This window comes from Hemicordylus capensis, chromosome 2 (assembly GCF_027244095.1).
Source record: "Hemicordylus capensis ecotype Gifberg chromosome 2, rHemCap1.1.pri, whole genome shotgun sequence".
NCBI lineage: Eukaryota > Metazoa > Chordata > Lepidosauria > Squamata > Cordylidae > Hemicordylus > Hemicordylus capensis.
The window spans coordinates 88,524,611-88,541,965 of record NC_069658.1 but is presented as its reverse complement, the minus strand read 5'-3'; the positions used below and the strand labels follow the sequence as shown (position 1 = coordinate 88,541,965).

At 44.3% G+C, this 17,355-nt stretch overlaps 1 protein-coding gene across 2 annotated transcripts in view; it reads right to left on the bottom strand.

Moving 5' to 3' along the window:
• Window positions 1-17,355, bottom strand: part of ROR2 (receptor tyrosine kinase like orphan receptor 2) — a 195,888-nt gene that overhangs the window by 16,534 nt on the left and 161,999 nt on the right. For both annotated transcript variants that reach the window (XM_053303768.1, XM_053303770.1), the window contains exon 5: window positions 11,822-11,949. In XM_053303768.1, coding sequence (XP_053159743.1) covers window positions 11,822-11,949 — 128 coding nt within the window. The remainder of the gene's footprint in view (window positions 1-11,821; window positions 11,950-17,355) is intronic.

Sequence of the window (17,355 nt, the reverse complement as noted above, 5' to 3'; positions counted from 1 at the left end):
TCCTCCAGAACACTCCTGTTCAAGGCCCACTCATGGGAAACCGTCAATGACCTGCTCAATCTGTCCACTTGGACGTTCAAGACACCTTGTATGTGAACCGCCAGGGGCAACACCACATGTGTGAAGCACCAACTCCACAGTTCCAGGGAGAGGAGCAGAAGGCTCCCCGAAGACATGCCCCCTTGCCGATTCAAGTAGGCTTTCGCCATGGTATTGTCCGACTGTACAGTTACTATGCAGCCCAAAATTCTGGGCAAGAATCCTTTGAGGGCCATGAGTATGGCCAACAACTCCAGGTAATTGACATGGTGGGCTCTTTCCTTAGGAGACCAATGCCCGCTCAGACGAGAACCGAGTTCCGAAGCATCGGTGGTGATGACCCATTGTGATGGTGGAAGTCTGAATGGAGCCCCAAACCCCAACTGGGGAAATTCTGTCCACCACACCACAGAGGTGCACACCCAGGTGGGGAAGGTCTGCTCCAGGTATACAGGATCCCGAAGAACATGTCCAGAAACCACCTCTGAATGATACACATACAGAAGCGAGCTTGGGGCAAAACATCGGTAGTTGCTGCCCTATGCCCAAACAGGCATTAAACGATTGCATGGTTTGAGGCCCTCCTGAGAGGAATGTCAAAGCTAGCCCTCTGAGAGCCTGGATGCACTGGTCCATGAGGAAGACTTTCTCTGACACAGTATTGAAGATCAGGCCTATAAACTGAATCTGTCAAGTCGTTACCAGTTGAGACTTTTTGAAATTGATCCTGAAACCTAGGCCCTGCAGTGTCTGAACCACGATACCAAGAACTCCCAAGACCGCCCGCTCGGACTATGTCAGGACGAGCCAAATCGTCTAGCTACGGTAGCATCTGCACTCCTCCTTCCTGTAGGAATGCGACTACCAGAACTAGACATTTCGTAGACTCTTGGCGCTGTCATGAGTCCAAATGGCAGCACCTTGAACTGATAGAGGATCCCTCTATCTGAAACTGCAAGAAATGATGGTGCTGTGGTCTGATAGACACATGATAACAGGTATCCTTTAAATCGATAGACATCATCCACATTCCTCTTTCCAGGATGCTCAAGATGGTCGGTATCGACAGCATCCGAAAACACCTGTACACTACAGGTGAAACTCGAAAAATTGGAATATCGTGCAAAAGTCCATTAATTTCAGTAATGCAAATTAAAAGGTGAAACTGATATATGAGACAGACGCATTACATGCAAAGCGAGATAAGTCAAGCCTTAATTTGTTATAATTGTGATGATCATGGCGTACTGCTCATGAGAACCCCAAATCCACAATCCCAGAAAATTAGAATATTACATGAAACCAATAAAACAAGGATTGTAAATAGAACAATATCAGACCTCTGAAAAGTATAAGCATGCATATGTATTCAGTACTTGGTTTGGGCCCCTTTTGCAGCAATTACTGCCTCAATGCGGCGTGGCATGGATGCTATCAGCCTGTGGCACTGCTGAGGTGTTATGGAAGACCAGGATGCTTCAATAGCGGCCTTCAGCTCTTCTGCATTGTTTGGTCTCATGTCTCTCATCCTTCTCTTGGCAATGTCCCATAGATTCTCTATGGGGTTCAGGTTAGGCAAGTTTGCTGGCCAGTCAAGCACAGTAATCTCATGGTCATTGAACCAGGTTTTGGTACTTTTGGCAGTGTGGGCAGGTGCCAAGTCCTGCTGGAAAATGAAGTCAGCATCCCCATACAGCTCGTCTGTGGAAGGAAGCATGAAGTGCTCCAAAATCTCGTGATAGACAGCTGCGTTGACCCTGGACTTAATGAAGCACAGTGGACCAGCACCAGCAGATGACATGGCTCCCCAAATCAACTCAGACTGTGGAAACTTCACACTGGACTTCAAGCATCTTGCACTGTGTGCCTCTCCATTCTTCCTCCAGACTCTGGGTCCTTGGTTTCCAAATGAGATGCAAAAGTTGCTCTCATTAGAAAAGAGGACTTTGGACCACTGAGCAACAGACCAGTTCTTTTTTTCTTGAGCCCAGGTAAGACGCTTCTGACGTTGTTTGTTGTTCAGGAGTGGCTTGACAAGAGGAATACGACATTTGAAGCCCATGTCCAGGATCCGTCTGTGTGTGGTGGCTCTTGATGCACTAACTCCAGCCTCAGTCCACTCCTTGTGAAAGTCCCCAACACTTTTGAATGGCCTTTTCCTGACAATCCTCTCCAGGCTGCGGTCATCCCTGCTGCTTGTGCACCTTTTTCTTCCACACTTTTCCCTTCCACATAACTTTCTATTAATGTGCTTTGATACAGCACTTTGGGAACATCCAGCTTCTTTTGCAATTACCTTTTGAGTCTTTCCCTCCTTATGGAGGGTGTCAATGATGGTTTTCTGCACAACTGTCAAGTCAGCAGTCTTTCCCATGATTGTGATTCCTAATGAACCAGACTGAGAGACCATTTAAAGGCTCAGGAACCCTTTGCAGGTGTTATGGATTGATTAGCTGATTGGAGTGGGACACCTGGAGCCCAGACTGTTGAACCTTTTCACAATATTCTAATTTTCTGGGATTGTGGATTTGGGGTTCTCATGAGCTGTACGCCATGATCATCACAATTATAACAAATTAAGGCTTGACTTATCTCGCTTTGCATGTAATGCGTCTATCTCATATATCAGTTTCACCTTTTAATTAGCATTACTGAAATTAATGAACTTTTGCACAATATTCTAATTTTTCGAGTTTCACCTGTAGGTGTTGGTTTAGGGCCCTGGGGTCTGAGCATCGACCCCTGTCTGGTTTCGGCACTATAAAGTACCGAAAGTAGAAGTCGCGATTTCCCGATCAATGACGTGCTCTATCGCATCCTTTGAAAGTAGAGCAGCTACTTTTGAAGGTCAGGAGTGGATGGAGTGGTCATGATTTGGGACTGCGGGGTGAGCCCCTGGAACTCGAGGACGTATCCCAAACGTATTAGGGATAGGACCCATTGGTCCGTCGTCACCTCTCCCCATTTGTCCGCAAATGGTGCTAGCAGAGTCCGAAAACTCCCCGAGTCATTGTTTCTTGGTGAAAGTGCTCGGGTGGTGTTTTTGAAAGGGTGGTTTACTCGATTGCGAGCCCAGTTTATGACATGGCTGGAACTTGCTTCCATGAAAGGGCCGATCCAAAGGGGACTGCTGCTGGAAGGACAACTTCTGCTGATATGGACACCACCGGGAAGGTCGCTGTGTCTTGACTCTAGGTAAAGAGAACGACACAGACCTCGCCGTGTTCCGCATTTTTGGTACCTTTTGGAGCGTATCATTGCTTTGCACCATGAAAAGGCTAGTGCTCTCCAACAGTAGCTCTTCATTCCTAGCCTGGGCCTTGTAGTGTAAGCCAGAAGAATGCAGCCAGGCATGACGTCTAAGTGCCAATGACGTAGCCATAATCTTGGCTGCACATTCCGCTGAGTGCCGAGCTGAGAAAAGTTCTTGCTTGGTCACCTGGACCACTTCCCGAAGCAAGGCTTTGGCTGGATCCTTCTTATCCTGTGGTAGGAGATCCAAGAAGAGAGCCACCTTTTCCCAAAGAAAATGATTATATGTGGCATTATATGCCTGATAGTTGCGGAAAATGATGTTCTATCGAGCGGTATTGGTCAGAAGAAGGAAAAATATAGACAGTCCCAGTCCCTATCCTGTCTATATACTGAGGATTGGTCATCCGAGTCCCAACGAGCACCACGATCCCTTGGACAGAACTGATCCGATCACCTAAGAACTGGTGAACACCGACGGGGCATCCACAATGCCTCTTCTGTTGGCTGATAAGGTGAATAGGCCTCTTTGTTGGACAAAGCACCCTCTAGTTCATCCGTCAGTACCAACTGCTCCCTCCTAGCCTCTGCACGTGTAGATGCCACGGACGTACAGGTGAAATTCGGAAAATTAGAATATCGTGCAAAAGTCCATTAATTTCAGTAATGCAAATTAAAAGGTGAAACTGATATATGAGACAGACGCATTACATGCAAAGCGAGATAAGTCAAGCCTTAATTTGTTATAATTGTGATGATCATGGCGTACAGCTCATGAAAACCCCAAATCCACAATCTCAGAAAATTAGAATATTACATGGAACCAAGAAGACAAGGCTTGAAGAATAGAACAATATCGGACCTCTGAAAAGTATACAGTGTACTGTGCTTGATTGGCCAGCAAACTCGCCTGACCTGACCCCATAGAGAATCTATGGGGCATTGCCAAGAGAAGGATGAGAGACATGAGACCAAACAATGCAGAATTGCTGAAGGCCGCTAATGAAGCATCCTGGTCTTCCATAATACCTCATCAGTGCCACAGGCTGATAGCATCCATGCCACGCCGCATTGAGGCAGTAATTGCTGCAAAAGGGGCCCAAACCAAGTACTGAATACATATGCATGCTTATACTTTTCAGAGGTCCGATATTGTTCTATTCTTCAATCCTTGTCTTCTTGGTTCCATGTAATATTCTAATTTTCTGAGATTGTGGATTTGGGGTTTTCATGAGCTGTACGCCATGATCATCACAATTATAACAAATTAAGGCTTGACTTATCTCGCTTTGCATGTAATGCGTCTGTCTCATATATCAGTTTCACCTTTTAATTTGCATTACTGAAATTAATGGACTTTTGCACAATATTCTAATTTTCCGAGTTTCACCTGTACAAGACTCCGCTTAAGAAGGATCCTGCTTCTACTTATTGGCCAATGGGCCTTCTGGCATGGAGCTCGGCTTGACTTTCTTCTTTAGTATCGGAGGAAGGTGCTGACCTGCTGGAAGGTCATGTTGGATCTTTGGCTTCTTTTTCTTCTGCTGATTTGACCCAGCAGAGGTCGGAGAAGATTGTGGCACCTGTGGCAGAGGACACTTCTGCATATCCTCCGTCCTAGTCACAGTTTGCGGTACCGTAGGTGGCCCGCTGACGGAGAGTGTTGATGAGAGTATCGAGACCAGGGTTTCAACCATGGCGGAAGCAGATTCTGGACGATTAGACAGTGTTGACGTGGTCATTTTTGCCGATCATTTCAATGCCAAGGCTTCTGATGAATGGAGAGCCAGGTCCCACAGGGCTGCACTCAAGTGAGAAGCTACGTGAACCTTTGGCAGTGAAGAAAAGCCTCGACAATGAGGGATGCCCCTAAGCACAGGAGACACTCAGTGTGCATAGTGGGGGAAGGGATCTTAGATCCACAGCAGACACATTTTAAAAAGTTCGTCGTGCCTGGCATACACGTCAACGGCTGGCAGGTGTAAAATACAGAGACCACAGCGAAGAAACACTGTAATCAGAGGCTCAGCCTTGTGGAAGAGGCATGCTGCCATTATTTAGCCAGGAAATATATAGAACAGAACTTGCGTTGGGCACCACTTGCAAGTGAGAAGCCCGTTACAAATCACAGAGGATGTAGTCCAAGGATCTAGAGGCTTCACTGCTCATTTTAAGACCAAAATGTTTGTAATTGGCCTTTTAAATGAAATTCCTTATTTGAGCAGTAGGTGTCACCACTTTCCATTCCACGGTTATAAACTGCACTGGCTTGAAGTAAATGCAAATTAACAGATGGAACACTTTGAAGTTGTGTAATTAACACAATAATATCATGTTAAGTCAAGATATACAGCAGCTTTTTCCTAGCACAAATCTGTTTCCTCATTCTAGTTTGGATATCTTAAGTTTTTTTCTCATAGAACAAGCTCTTTTTTTTTTTACAGGAAATGTTAGTCAAAAAGGTCCTGTGTGAAGAGTCCTATATAGGACTAGGATTAGATACAGAGAGGAGGGGGGAGAAATGGGCAAGAACTGTGTTTTTTTCTTTTCATTTTTTTGTCCAAGGGCAGAGCCAGAGAAATTAGATATTTTGGGAGGGGGAAGGACTTCATATACAATATTTTCTATCTATATATTTCTCAAAGGCATACACATCACTAATCCCATGTGTGGCAGATCTCATGAGATTTCACAAGGGGAAGGGGAGAGGAAGGCAAGCGGCCAGTGAGAGGAAGCAGCGGCTAGGGCAGCCAGGTGGCAAGAGGAATTAGCTGGGTGGCGAGAAGAAGTGGCGCCCAGGTTGGCTGGCCGCTGGGTGGCAAGGGGAAGTGACCAGGCTGACTGTTGGGGGAGAATGAACTGGAGCTGAAGGGGAGGGGAAGAACACCTAAAGGGATAGGAGGGCGGAGAGACAGGGAGAACTAGGGACGCAGATACTCTGCACCAGGTCAGCTAGAACATAAGAACAGCCCTGCTGGATCAGGCCCACAGCCCATCTAGTCCAGTATCCTGTTTCACACAGTGGCCCACTAGATGCCACTGGAAGCCACAGACAGGAGTTGAGGGCGTGCCCTCTCTCTCCTTCCATTACTCCCCTGCAACTGGTACTCAGAGGCACCCTGCCCTTGAGGCGGCCCACAGCCCTCCAACTACTAGCCATTGATAGACCTCTCCTCCATGAAGTCATCCAAACCCCTCTTAAAGCCATCCAGGTTGTTGGCTGTCACCACATCCTGTGGCAGAGAGTTCCACAAGTGGATGCATGAAATGCTTTTCAATACATAGTTTTATCTGCTTGTGTGGAGAGAGTTCCATAGTAGCCCTTCTTCCCATTTTCCAGTTCTCCTTCTGTTTGCTAGCTGCCCTGGCCTGTGCCTCTTCTTAAAGAGAGCTGGCTTCCTTGAGCTGAACAGGAACAATAGGAATTTATACTGGGTAGCTTAGAATTGCTTCTTCCTGGTCCCATCCCACCTGTTTTGACACCGAGATCAACAGAAGAAAGTATATCAACTAAGAAAGTATATCAGCTGAGTGTTACAGGTTGATCTCTAGCCCTACATATATTTGTAATCATTGTTTCATACAATATTTAAAAGAACAAATGCCTTATTTTCTTTTTAAAAAGGAAAATCTTAATTTTCAACCTTAAAATACCAAATTAAGTTCAAACAATACAAAAACAAGGATTGCATATATTTCAATTTTACTAAAGTTTCTGTTCTGTTCTCTGCCACACCCTCCTCCCACAAAAAGAAAAAAAAAACACCTAGTTTTTACATGTCTTCAAGATGTCTGGAAGTTTTACATCTCTATATGAGAGCGAACATTTATATTTTCAAATTGGTGCTTAATAAATTGTTTCAGTTCCTTCAGTCCAGAACTGTAGAATCAAAAGGAGCCTTTTCTATGAAGCAAGTGGACTTCATGAGCATGTAACTCGAATATTCTCTCTAGTTTTCACTACTGCAACTCCTACAAGCAATGGGAATAGTAAATTTATAGCAGGAAAAGCTGTTTTCTCCTTCATCAGTGGAAGCCTCAATTGAAACCCTGTGGTGTATGTGGTTTTAAGATTTGTACTGTGCCTTTAAGTGGTATGGAAGTGTAAGCCAGCTGAAGCAAATCGGTAGATAAAAAGGGCTGGAAGCAGCAGAAGAGAGGCTTGCTCAGCTCTGACTCTGTGTGTTATGTCTTGTGGGAACAGCTCTTAATAAACATATTTTGTTGATATCAGGGGCGTAGCAAGGTTGGAGTGGGCCCAGAGACAAGATTTTAAAATGGGCCCGCCCCCCCCAAAGTCCAGGGCCTCCGCACACCCCAGGCCCCCAAGGATTTAAGTCTGATATTCCAAAATAAGTATGCTGCCTGCAAATACATTTCACTGAATACACACACACACACGTCACAATATATAGTGATATACATTGAGTACTATACATTTGTATTACTTTTAATGCCTAGAACACACTAGAAAGATGAATTATTAAAATGGGCCCCTCGCTGCAGATTAGCAAAGGAGACTTTCAACCATGCAGGGTGAACCTATGTTTGTTTTCTCAGAATTCTGAACAAATTCAGTCAAGTTTGATTGCAGGAGGTTTTTCACAGGAGGCTTTTAAAGCCCTTTAAGACACATCTCCTCTGGAATGGAGGTGCTGCATTCACATGTTGGCCAGATTGACCCTGAAGTCCCTGCAAGTTATTGGGGAGCAGTTCACACACAAGAAAAATAAAATAAAATAAAAGCACAAGACATGCTTCACAGTTCTCACTCAGACCTTCTGGGTTGCAAAACAACTTGAACATAAGTGCATTTATAAATGAATGAATGAATAAATAAAATTAATAAAATACTGTTCCAGAAGTTTTTGCAATTTTCTGCCATGAAACAAGCCACTTATAGGACTTTTTAGATAGTTTTTTTTAAGTCAGCAAATTTTCCAAGCTGTTTCAAAATAAATATTCAGAGACTTCTCAGTCCCTCCCCCCCCCCATATCCAAGCCCTATGGCAAGCAGATCCCTATATATGGGGGGGGGGGGGGCGGGAAAGGTAACCACAAAAAGGAGTTCACACTCTACCTGGCAAATGCTGGTCTGGGTTAAGCAGTGCAGCAGGGGGTCTTCTGCTGCAGAGAACACTCTGGCTGCCTCCTCCTTCCTGGCTGGCTTGGGCCCTACTCGAGTTCAGGCTTCACTGCAGCCTACACGGAGGCCTCCGTGGAAGCCCCGCCCACCCGCCGATCAGCTGAGAGGCGGGAGAAAAGGAGCTCTTGGCAGCTTGTCTGCTGCTTCGATTGCGGGCCAGCAGAACAAGCTGGAGAGACGGCGAAGAGGGCAAGTGGCTGAGAGGCTATGGGGCTGGGCAGGGGGTAATGGGGAGTCACATGAGGTGCCTCTGGGGTGCCCCTCCAGGCAGTGGGGCCCCCAGACAACTGTCTCCCCTTGCCCTATCATTGTTACGCGCCTGGTTGATATTTCTAGTGTCTTGTCTTGGATACAACATATTGGCAATCAAATTACGATAGCATGTTACCCACCAGCCCCTTTCCTTCAGAGCGCAGGTGAGCCACCAGTTATATTTCCTGTCTGGATTCAGAAGTTTGAGAATTATTTCCTGGCAGTTAAGAATGAAGCGATTTCTGAAGCAAGAAAATGAGCATTACTCCTTCATTGTTTAGGAACAGAAGGACAGTGTATATTTTGTAACTTGCCACTTGCTGATGATAAAGATGAGACTGTACTGTCAGCTCTAAAGGTTTTTTTGTGCCAAAAGTGAATGTGATAGCTAATTGCTATAAATTTCACCAGCAGGAATAGAAAGGTGGCTCATTTGCACTTGGGACCTCTTCTACTTTCAATTGAAATCCAGACACTGAACCAAAGTTATCAAACACTGACTGTGAAATGCCACCCTCTTCCTTAATTACAGGGGCAAGATGGGAAGTATTCCACACTCTTCCATCTGACAACTTATAAGTATACCGTCCCTTTCTTTCAATAACTTTAGCTGCCTTTTCACCATGAGCAATCATTATCTAGAAATGGAAGTTTACATGATCAGTTTATTAAGTCATAATCAGTCAAGTTAATTGATAATAAAAACCCATCCAAAGCTAACTTTTATTTTGGTACACAAGTGGATTTTAAAAGATAATTGATAACACTGCAGTGAGGTTCTACTGGTAAGCTATTGGTAGCAGTGGCATGGTACTATTCAGCTACTGGGGCTGTCAAGCCCTCTTAATACAAAGATAAACTTGGGATAAAGGCATAGATATGGTGGTAAGACTCATGACCCCAGAGGTGAAATTTCTACCCTCAGATTATTCAATTGCACCTGAAAACCAGATAAGAATTTATCAGGATCTGATGCTTTCCATGATCACTATGTACAATTCCACTTGATTTCAGTAAAGGTCTTCCTTTTATGTTTGTTTGCTTTTGTTGCCAGATTTCAAAAGCCCTATTCAGAGTAGAACAAGCTGACATACTGGAGGACAAAGGGTATGCACCTTGAGACATTGGGAGTGGGAGTGTTACACAATATATATGTTACACAATATATAGCAAAAAGGGATATGAGAATTAGAACATAACAGCAGGTCTGCTGGATCCTGTTACACACAGTGTTCCACCAGATGCCTCTGAGAAGCCCATAGGCAAGAGGTGAGGACATGCCCTCTCTCCTGCTGTTGCTCCCCTGCAACTGGTATTCAGAGGCATCTCGCCTCTGAGGCTGGAGGTGGCCTATAGCCACCAGACTAATAGCTATTGATCTAGTGGCTATAGGTTGCATAGTCAAGTCTCCACACACAAAGCAGAGATCTAAATACATCATTCCCCTCCCATCTACCCAAAGATCAATTCACATACTATTGTGTGCCATAAGCGGTGAACAGGGCATAATTTACCTTTTTTTCAACCTGCCAGCGATAGCATGAAACTCTGAATAAGCAAGCAAGGTACTATCACCTTGGCCACCATTGAATCTGGCCTAGAACTCCCTACTCTAAAAGATAGCAATCAGACCTAGGGATGTGCAAACTGGTTCACTGGACTGGTTTGACGTTGAACCGGTTCAGTTCAAAGGTTAAGGGTCGAGCTGAACCACCTCTGGTTTGGCTTGACCCCAGACTGAACCCTGCTGGCCGTTCTGGGGGTTCACAAGCCTTTTTACATTTTTAATTTTTTTTTGTACTTAGCCTGTCTGGGGGGCTTCTCCAAGGTTGCAGGGGGAGGTCTGTCGAGTTCCCGCTTCCCCCCACCAGCCTTTGGCATTTTTCTACCCGTTCCAGGCATTTCCCCATTGCAGTGGCCATTGCGGAGGCCGCTGCACATGTGCAATGGGCCCCTGAATGGCTGGGTCCCTTTTGTATAACACTAGAACCATGAAAGTGATTGCCAAGAAATTTAGGACCAACAAAAGGAAGTACTTGTTCACACAATGCATAATCAGCTAGTGGAATTCTCTGCCAGAAGATGTGATGACAGCCAACAACCTGGATGGCTTTAAGAAGGGTTTGGATAAATTCATGGAGGAGAGGTCTATAAATAGCTACTAGTCTGAGAGCAGAGCCACCTACTGGTGCAGTGGAGAAATGACTTGACTAGCAAGCCAGAGGTTGCCAGTTCGAATCCCTGCTGATATGTTTCCCAGACTATGAGAAACACATATATTGGGCAGCAGTGATATAGGAAGATGCTGAAAGGCATCATCTCATACTGTACGGGAGATGGCAGTGGTAAACCCCTCCTGCATTCTAAAAAAGACAACCACAGGGCTCTGTGGGCACCAGGAGTCGACACCGACTCAACGGTACACTTTAGTCTGAGAGCAATATCCTTAAAGGCAGGATGCCTTTGAACACCAGTTGCAGGGGAGTAAAAGCAGGAGAGAGGGCATGCCCTCACCTCTTGCCTGTGGGCCTCCCAGTGGCACCTGGTGGGCCACTGTCTGAAACAAGATGCTGAACTAGATGGGCCTTGGGCCTGATCCATCTGGGCTGTTCTTGTGTTCTTACTTGATTATTATGCAATTTAATTATGCAATTCTACGTAAGTGTTAGCTCCTAATTTTGCTCATTTTCCTCTTTGCATTTTATTCCCTACTCCGTGTGTGTTAATTTTGTTTCCACATTTTAATAGACCTATTCAGAGTAGAACAAGGAGACAGACTGGAAGACAAGTGGGATGCAGCATGTATTGTAACTCATTATTTTAAACAGTAATCTATCTGAGTGCCTCAGCAGAAAGGCAGTACAAATGCAGTAAGTAAATGTAACAAGAAGCACAAAAACTAAGTTACAAAAGATTCAGCATACACTGAATTCTTTCAGACAGTTTGATTCCATATAACTACTGCAAAAGTCATTGGGCAATAGGAAAAACAACGGTCTGTCTGAATTCACCCCAAACAGCAAGCTTTTAAAGTTTTATCCAGATTGATTTCTGTTTATTAGGTTGTTAAAATGGATCTCAAGATTCTGCATGAAATACAACATTTTCTGAGAAGAGAAGTATGCAATTTACCAGTGATTCGGTTTTCGATTTCCCCTTGCATCTGGAGAGAGTCCACATAAATGGTCCTGTTTCCAATGATTCGAGCACAGGCAATTCCTCGGTAAGGCTGGCAAAAGCCATCTTCATGGTAATCTTCCCTGCAAATGATAAATTGGGAGCCTGTAAGCACATCTGCAGATGTCTCCTTGTTCCCTGATGATTTTTTTTAAAAAAGAATTATAGTCTTTAATGGAGAAGGGGAAAGAGAAATGGTAAATCTGACATTTTTCATTTCTCCAGACGCTTGCTCTCTCACCTTAGTATCACTTGACACTGCTATGGAAGTAACAAGGGCACCAGTGAACATTTTAATTCAGAGCGCGGTGAGGGAAATGCCACAAAGTGAAAACAAGAATTATTCTAGAAATCCTATGCTAATGATAATGGGATGTGACAGGTGATTCTATTAAAAAGCTGTTTGATGGAGATAGTTATATGGATCATGTTGCACCTCATAATACATTGCTGGCATCTAACGGAACGCTGTGCAATTAGGCAAGCAGTTGTTTCTCTTCTCCCACCTCCTTCTGCAATTCTTCATTTCCTGCAGTGAATAGCAAAACAGGCCTTGCCAAGATTTAATTAAAATATGGCATAATTCTGAACCATGGCTTAGATAAACAGAACGAAAAGTAATCAGTGCACAACTTTCCCCTCCCCCTTCCATTTCTCTTCTTAATGCCAAATTCTTTTTCCAACACAGAGCCTAATGCATATGTTGAATTATTGTCTGCACTGAACTCTGTCCTACTTTTAAAAACCAGGATAATATTGCTAAAATGGAGCGCCTCCAGAGAAACACTTATATAAAAAGCTTGTCGTCTTGTCTTCCTCTTAATGCCAGGATTGGCCAATTACTAAAACCCTGGGGATGGTATTTGTTCAACTTCAGGAACTTGAAAGCTGGTTTGAAATGAGGCAGGGTAAAGGGCTGTGTGTGTGTGAACCGAGAACGTGTCTCTGGGACACGCCGCCACTTCACTCAGTCCACATGCTAGGGTAGGGTCCTTTTGGCCTTGGCAGCCCTAGTCCCTGAGCAAAGTCATCTGACAAGCATTGCTGCACAGGTCATAAGTGGGCTGTGAAAGATTCACATAGCTTTAGATCTGGCAGGTGCTCCATTCAAAGCCCTTTGAGACTGAATGCCAGAAGAGCTTACGTTTACTGTTAATAGAAGGCTGCTTTCAACTACAGCTTCATTAGCACAACAAAACACATCATTTCTCAATCTTGCCTGTGAGAGTTCACCTTTGGCTTTGTTTCTCTCCATCTTGGCTAGGCTACAGCACAAAGGAAAGAGTGAATGCTTGTGTGTAATGGGAAAGGGAGGGAAATTTGGGAGTAAGATGATGACTGTCGTTCCATTCGGACATTATGCCAACAATCGTACAATGTATATAATCTGCACACAGGTACAGTTATTCATATGTGATGTTGAACACAGGTCAAGTGGTACGCTTCCTGTCTGTACCAAGCATTTGAGGGACCTTGTTCCCTCAATAAGGCTCACACTTAAAATGAATAAAAGTACAGTCAGTCACACAAAAACACTTGGAAGTGTATAGATATCTGTACACTCGTAAAATGTAATGGCTGAATAGGGCTTTCGGCACCTGGCAAATGCAGTATCTGAGGAATAAAGTGATAGTAGCAGAGAGTCCCAGATATGGAAAAAAGATATCCTCGTTTACCTAAGAAGTACAAGAGGTTCATGTTTTGGTAAGTCAAATGAGTCAGCTGGTTCTTTATAGTGTGGTGTGACATGCTTCTGCCTTAAGCTAGCCTGTAAATATGTTTTGAACTCATCACTGCATTTACACTTTTAATTTAATTGATAATTGTTGGCACAACAAAACAGTAAAACCTGTTAAGCTATTTTAAATTTGTGTGGAGTTCTGATTTGTAAAACCTTGCACCTGAGGCCACACCACACTGCTGAAGGGGTTACCTTGTAAGGAGAGACCAAGATGAAAACTGAAAAAGGAGGAAAAAAAGAGAAACACAGCCAAGGTGAGATTGCATGTGAACCTTTTATCCCGCAACAGGGAATCAGCAAGCAGTTAATTGGATAAGTTCAGCAGTCTTGGTATCCAGCTGGATACCAACCATAGTTCTGTAACTAGGACTAAGTGAGAAGATCAAATATGCCACTCTCTTTTAACAATAAGATACTTTCCTTATAAGTAGCATATCTGATACTTCATGTACAGGAAAACGTCCACAAGGGCTGTGCAGGTCTCTTGGACATATTTCCCAATACAAAGGGGGATTTTGTGGGGAGTGGGGGAGGAGCAAAAAAATCTCTTCACCCTCCTCCTGCACTGTAAGTCAAGCCTTGCCTATGGTTAGTTTAGTAGCTCCTTGCGAAGACAGAGCTCTTGCTCTGGCCTCTAAGACTGCACTGAATATCAGTCACTACCCTTTAGTTTGAAACATATTGCTTGAGATTGTTGTGAACATGGGAGAGAATGCAAAAGAGCTGCTGTAAGTACATTGCCCACATGTTGTGCAATATCATGTGGGTCCCTCTGCATTGCTGCGGACTCCTACCAAAGCGATGGTGGTCTTGAGTGTTTGTTTAAGAGCCCAAGTTCTTAAAAGTAGTGAGCCCACTTTCCAGAAGTGCTACTTAGATCGAAAACATGTCACTTGACCTTTAGCGACTTGTTTTCAACCTAAGCAGCACTTCACTGTACAGCATGTGAGCCACTGTAGCTTGTGCAGTTCTAACATTCACATTACAAATGCACTCGTGAAACTGGCCTTAAGAATAACACAGACTAAATTTACACAGTCTCTTAGTAGCACTTTGTACAAAACAAGCCTGCATTTGCCACTAGTGCGCAAATAGAGGCCAAAGCAAATTCAGGTACAATGACATGTACCTCTGTAATATACAGGCTTTCAAATACCTGTTTGTAGCATCCACACCGTACTCTTTTCGATATATACTTCTTTGAAGGCTTTGAGTGCAAGCAGAGAGGAGGATTGTAGCCTGGCCTTCTATTACAAGTGGTAACCTTCAACATGCCGCGATTGGCCACAATCTTGAAGAGGGCATGCCGAGCGTGATCATGTATTTTCTGAGAGAATCTCCTGCCCTTGGCAGGCAAAGGGAATTTAAATCACTACCATGGCAGTGTTTCGTCTGGCAGCGATGGCACCGGCAGTGGCCAAAGAGCCCTGTATCCTGATAGTCTCGTACAAGCATGAATTCGCGGTGTGGTGTGTGGGTGGGAATATTTCCCTGTTACTCTGGGAGGGGAGAGGAACACTGACATTTCCCAGGAGGGGAAGTGCAGATGAGTCAGAGCAAAGGATGGGGTGCGTAGGTGTCTGTCCCAACATAACCTAGGATAATGTTGCCAGAGGTCACTCTGCCAAAGCAGTCCATCCAGACTCAACAAACACAGGGACAGACCTTTAAACACATTCAGAATTCAAGGGCTGGCACTCTCATGAGAGAGCAGTCTGTGGGACAATAGGTGGCATGTCCACGAGTACCACTATTACATTTGATATTAGTGCTCCCAGACAATTATATTAGGGCTCCCTTTGCATTGAGTCTATGGAGCCTACGGAGGAGAAGACCCCCCCACTCCTGTGTAAGAAATAGAACTTGGCTGTTCAAGAAACCCTGCTTGGGGCTGCCTTTTAAAGCCAACCCTGGGCACATGCACATACACCCTTCAAATGTTCCCCTCCCAGTGCTGTGTGGGGTGCCTTGCTTATGTAGCCACCTGGAGTGTTTGTGCTTGTGAGTGTACATCATTGTCGCTTCCTTCCTGGGGGGGGGGAGCTCTTCGTGTTTGTCCTGTCATCCTGTCCCCTTTCCCTCCTGCTTGCAAGGTGGGTGGAGCAGGGGACAGAGTGATAAGAGGGAATGCCCCTAAGTAACTGTGCGGCAAGTCCAGCATGGCAGCTGGGCAACTCCATAGCTGCAGAGGTGACAGGAGGGGTGGGGCTGGTTCTCCAAGAAGCAGCCAGTGAGAGGCACTGCTGGCACAGAGCTGCCACATCCCTGGGAGGGTCTGTGCTGCTGCCTCTATGACTGTGGTTTGAAAATCGGTGCAAAACTGTGGTTATGGCAGCATCCTGAGTCAGACATAGCGCTTCAGCAAGCAAACCAGAGGACTCAGCGGCGTGCAGACTGGAGGTTCAATCTGGAGTTTGGCGAGGCAAACCAGAGGTCGCTTTTTTTGTGAAACCACAGTTTCACATGTTCGGACGTATTGGAGTTCCAGCCTCTGCCACGTTTAACTCCAGCTGTGTGTGAACTGAGCCAGGATGTCACTATGCTGTAAGAGAAAGAATCTGAGTATCTGAAGGGAGGAGGGAAGGAGTGTCAATACAAAACATGGTCCCTATGGCTAAAGCATGATTATTTGGTGATGTCTGAACTGGGCCAATGTTTCAGATACAGTTTTCTGAGACAACCTCTGTTTTGTTCTGAAGTCTCCTTCTGGTGCAAAATGGATACAATCCAGAAGCACTTTTAAAAAATCATGTAGTTTGTGTTTTACTCTGTTCACGTGTCTGCAAAATCAGTACTCAAACTCAACAACAGTTCTCGCTCACCCATAAAACTAAGGACAAAAGGTAGCATTCATAAATGTTCTTGGTCAGGAACAGTAAGCAGACTTTCATATGGAGTAAGCACTCCATACTCCAGAGCAAAAACTCCTATTGCAGACTAAACACAACTGTGGATACTACCTCCAAACCTACATCTAACTTATTAATATCACTGGTATTTAACACATTAGCACTGATAAATGCCTTTGGAAAAGGAGACTTTTTAAAAAAATAAAATAAAAATAATAATGAACAAGAACAGGCAATGCCAATTTCCTGAATGTTGCAGATAATTTACTTTCATTAATCAGAACTCAAATTTTCAGATTTCAAGATGAAGCAATATTAGTAGTTTTATGGAATGTAACTTCATCTAGCTTTTTGGCAAGTTGTCTCAAATGCCCTTAGACCTTTGGGTTACTGAAATTAGGAATATCGTATAGTATACTAAAAACACCTAGACAAAGCTTCAAAGTTATAGAACAAAGAAGCCTTTCTTCATCAATCAAATAAGCTAGTTTTCAGGATAAAGACAGACAGAACATGATGTACATTAACTGCCCAACATGTCTATTGTATGCTGGCTGTCATGTGAGTGAGCCAGAAGGCATATCAAAATGAAGTATCTTCAAAACAACTATGCTGTTTTTAGTAGCAATATAGCAGATAGGCCTGTAGCAGCCTAACTACTATGCTATATTCCCATACTGGAAACAAAATTTTGGGTTGTATCCAAAGAAAACCAATCAAGACTATGATTAACATAAAGGTAAAGGTAAAGTGTGCTGTCAAGTCAGTCTCGACTCCTGGCGACCACAGAGCCCTGTGGTTGTCTTTGGTAGAATACAGGAGGGGTTTACCATTGCCATTTCCCATGCAGTATGAGTTGATGCCTTTCAGCATCTTCTTATATCGCTGCTGTCCAATAT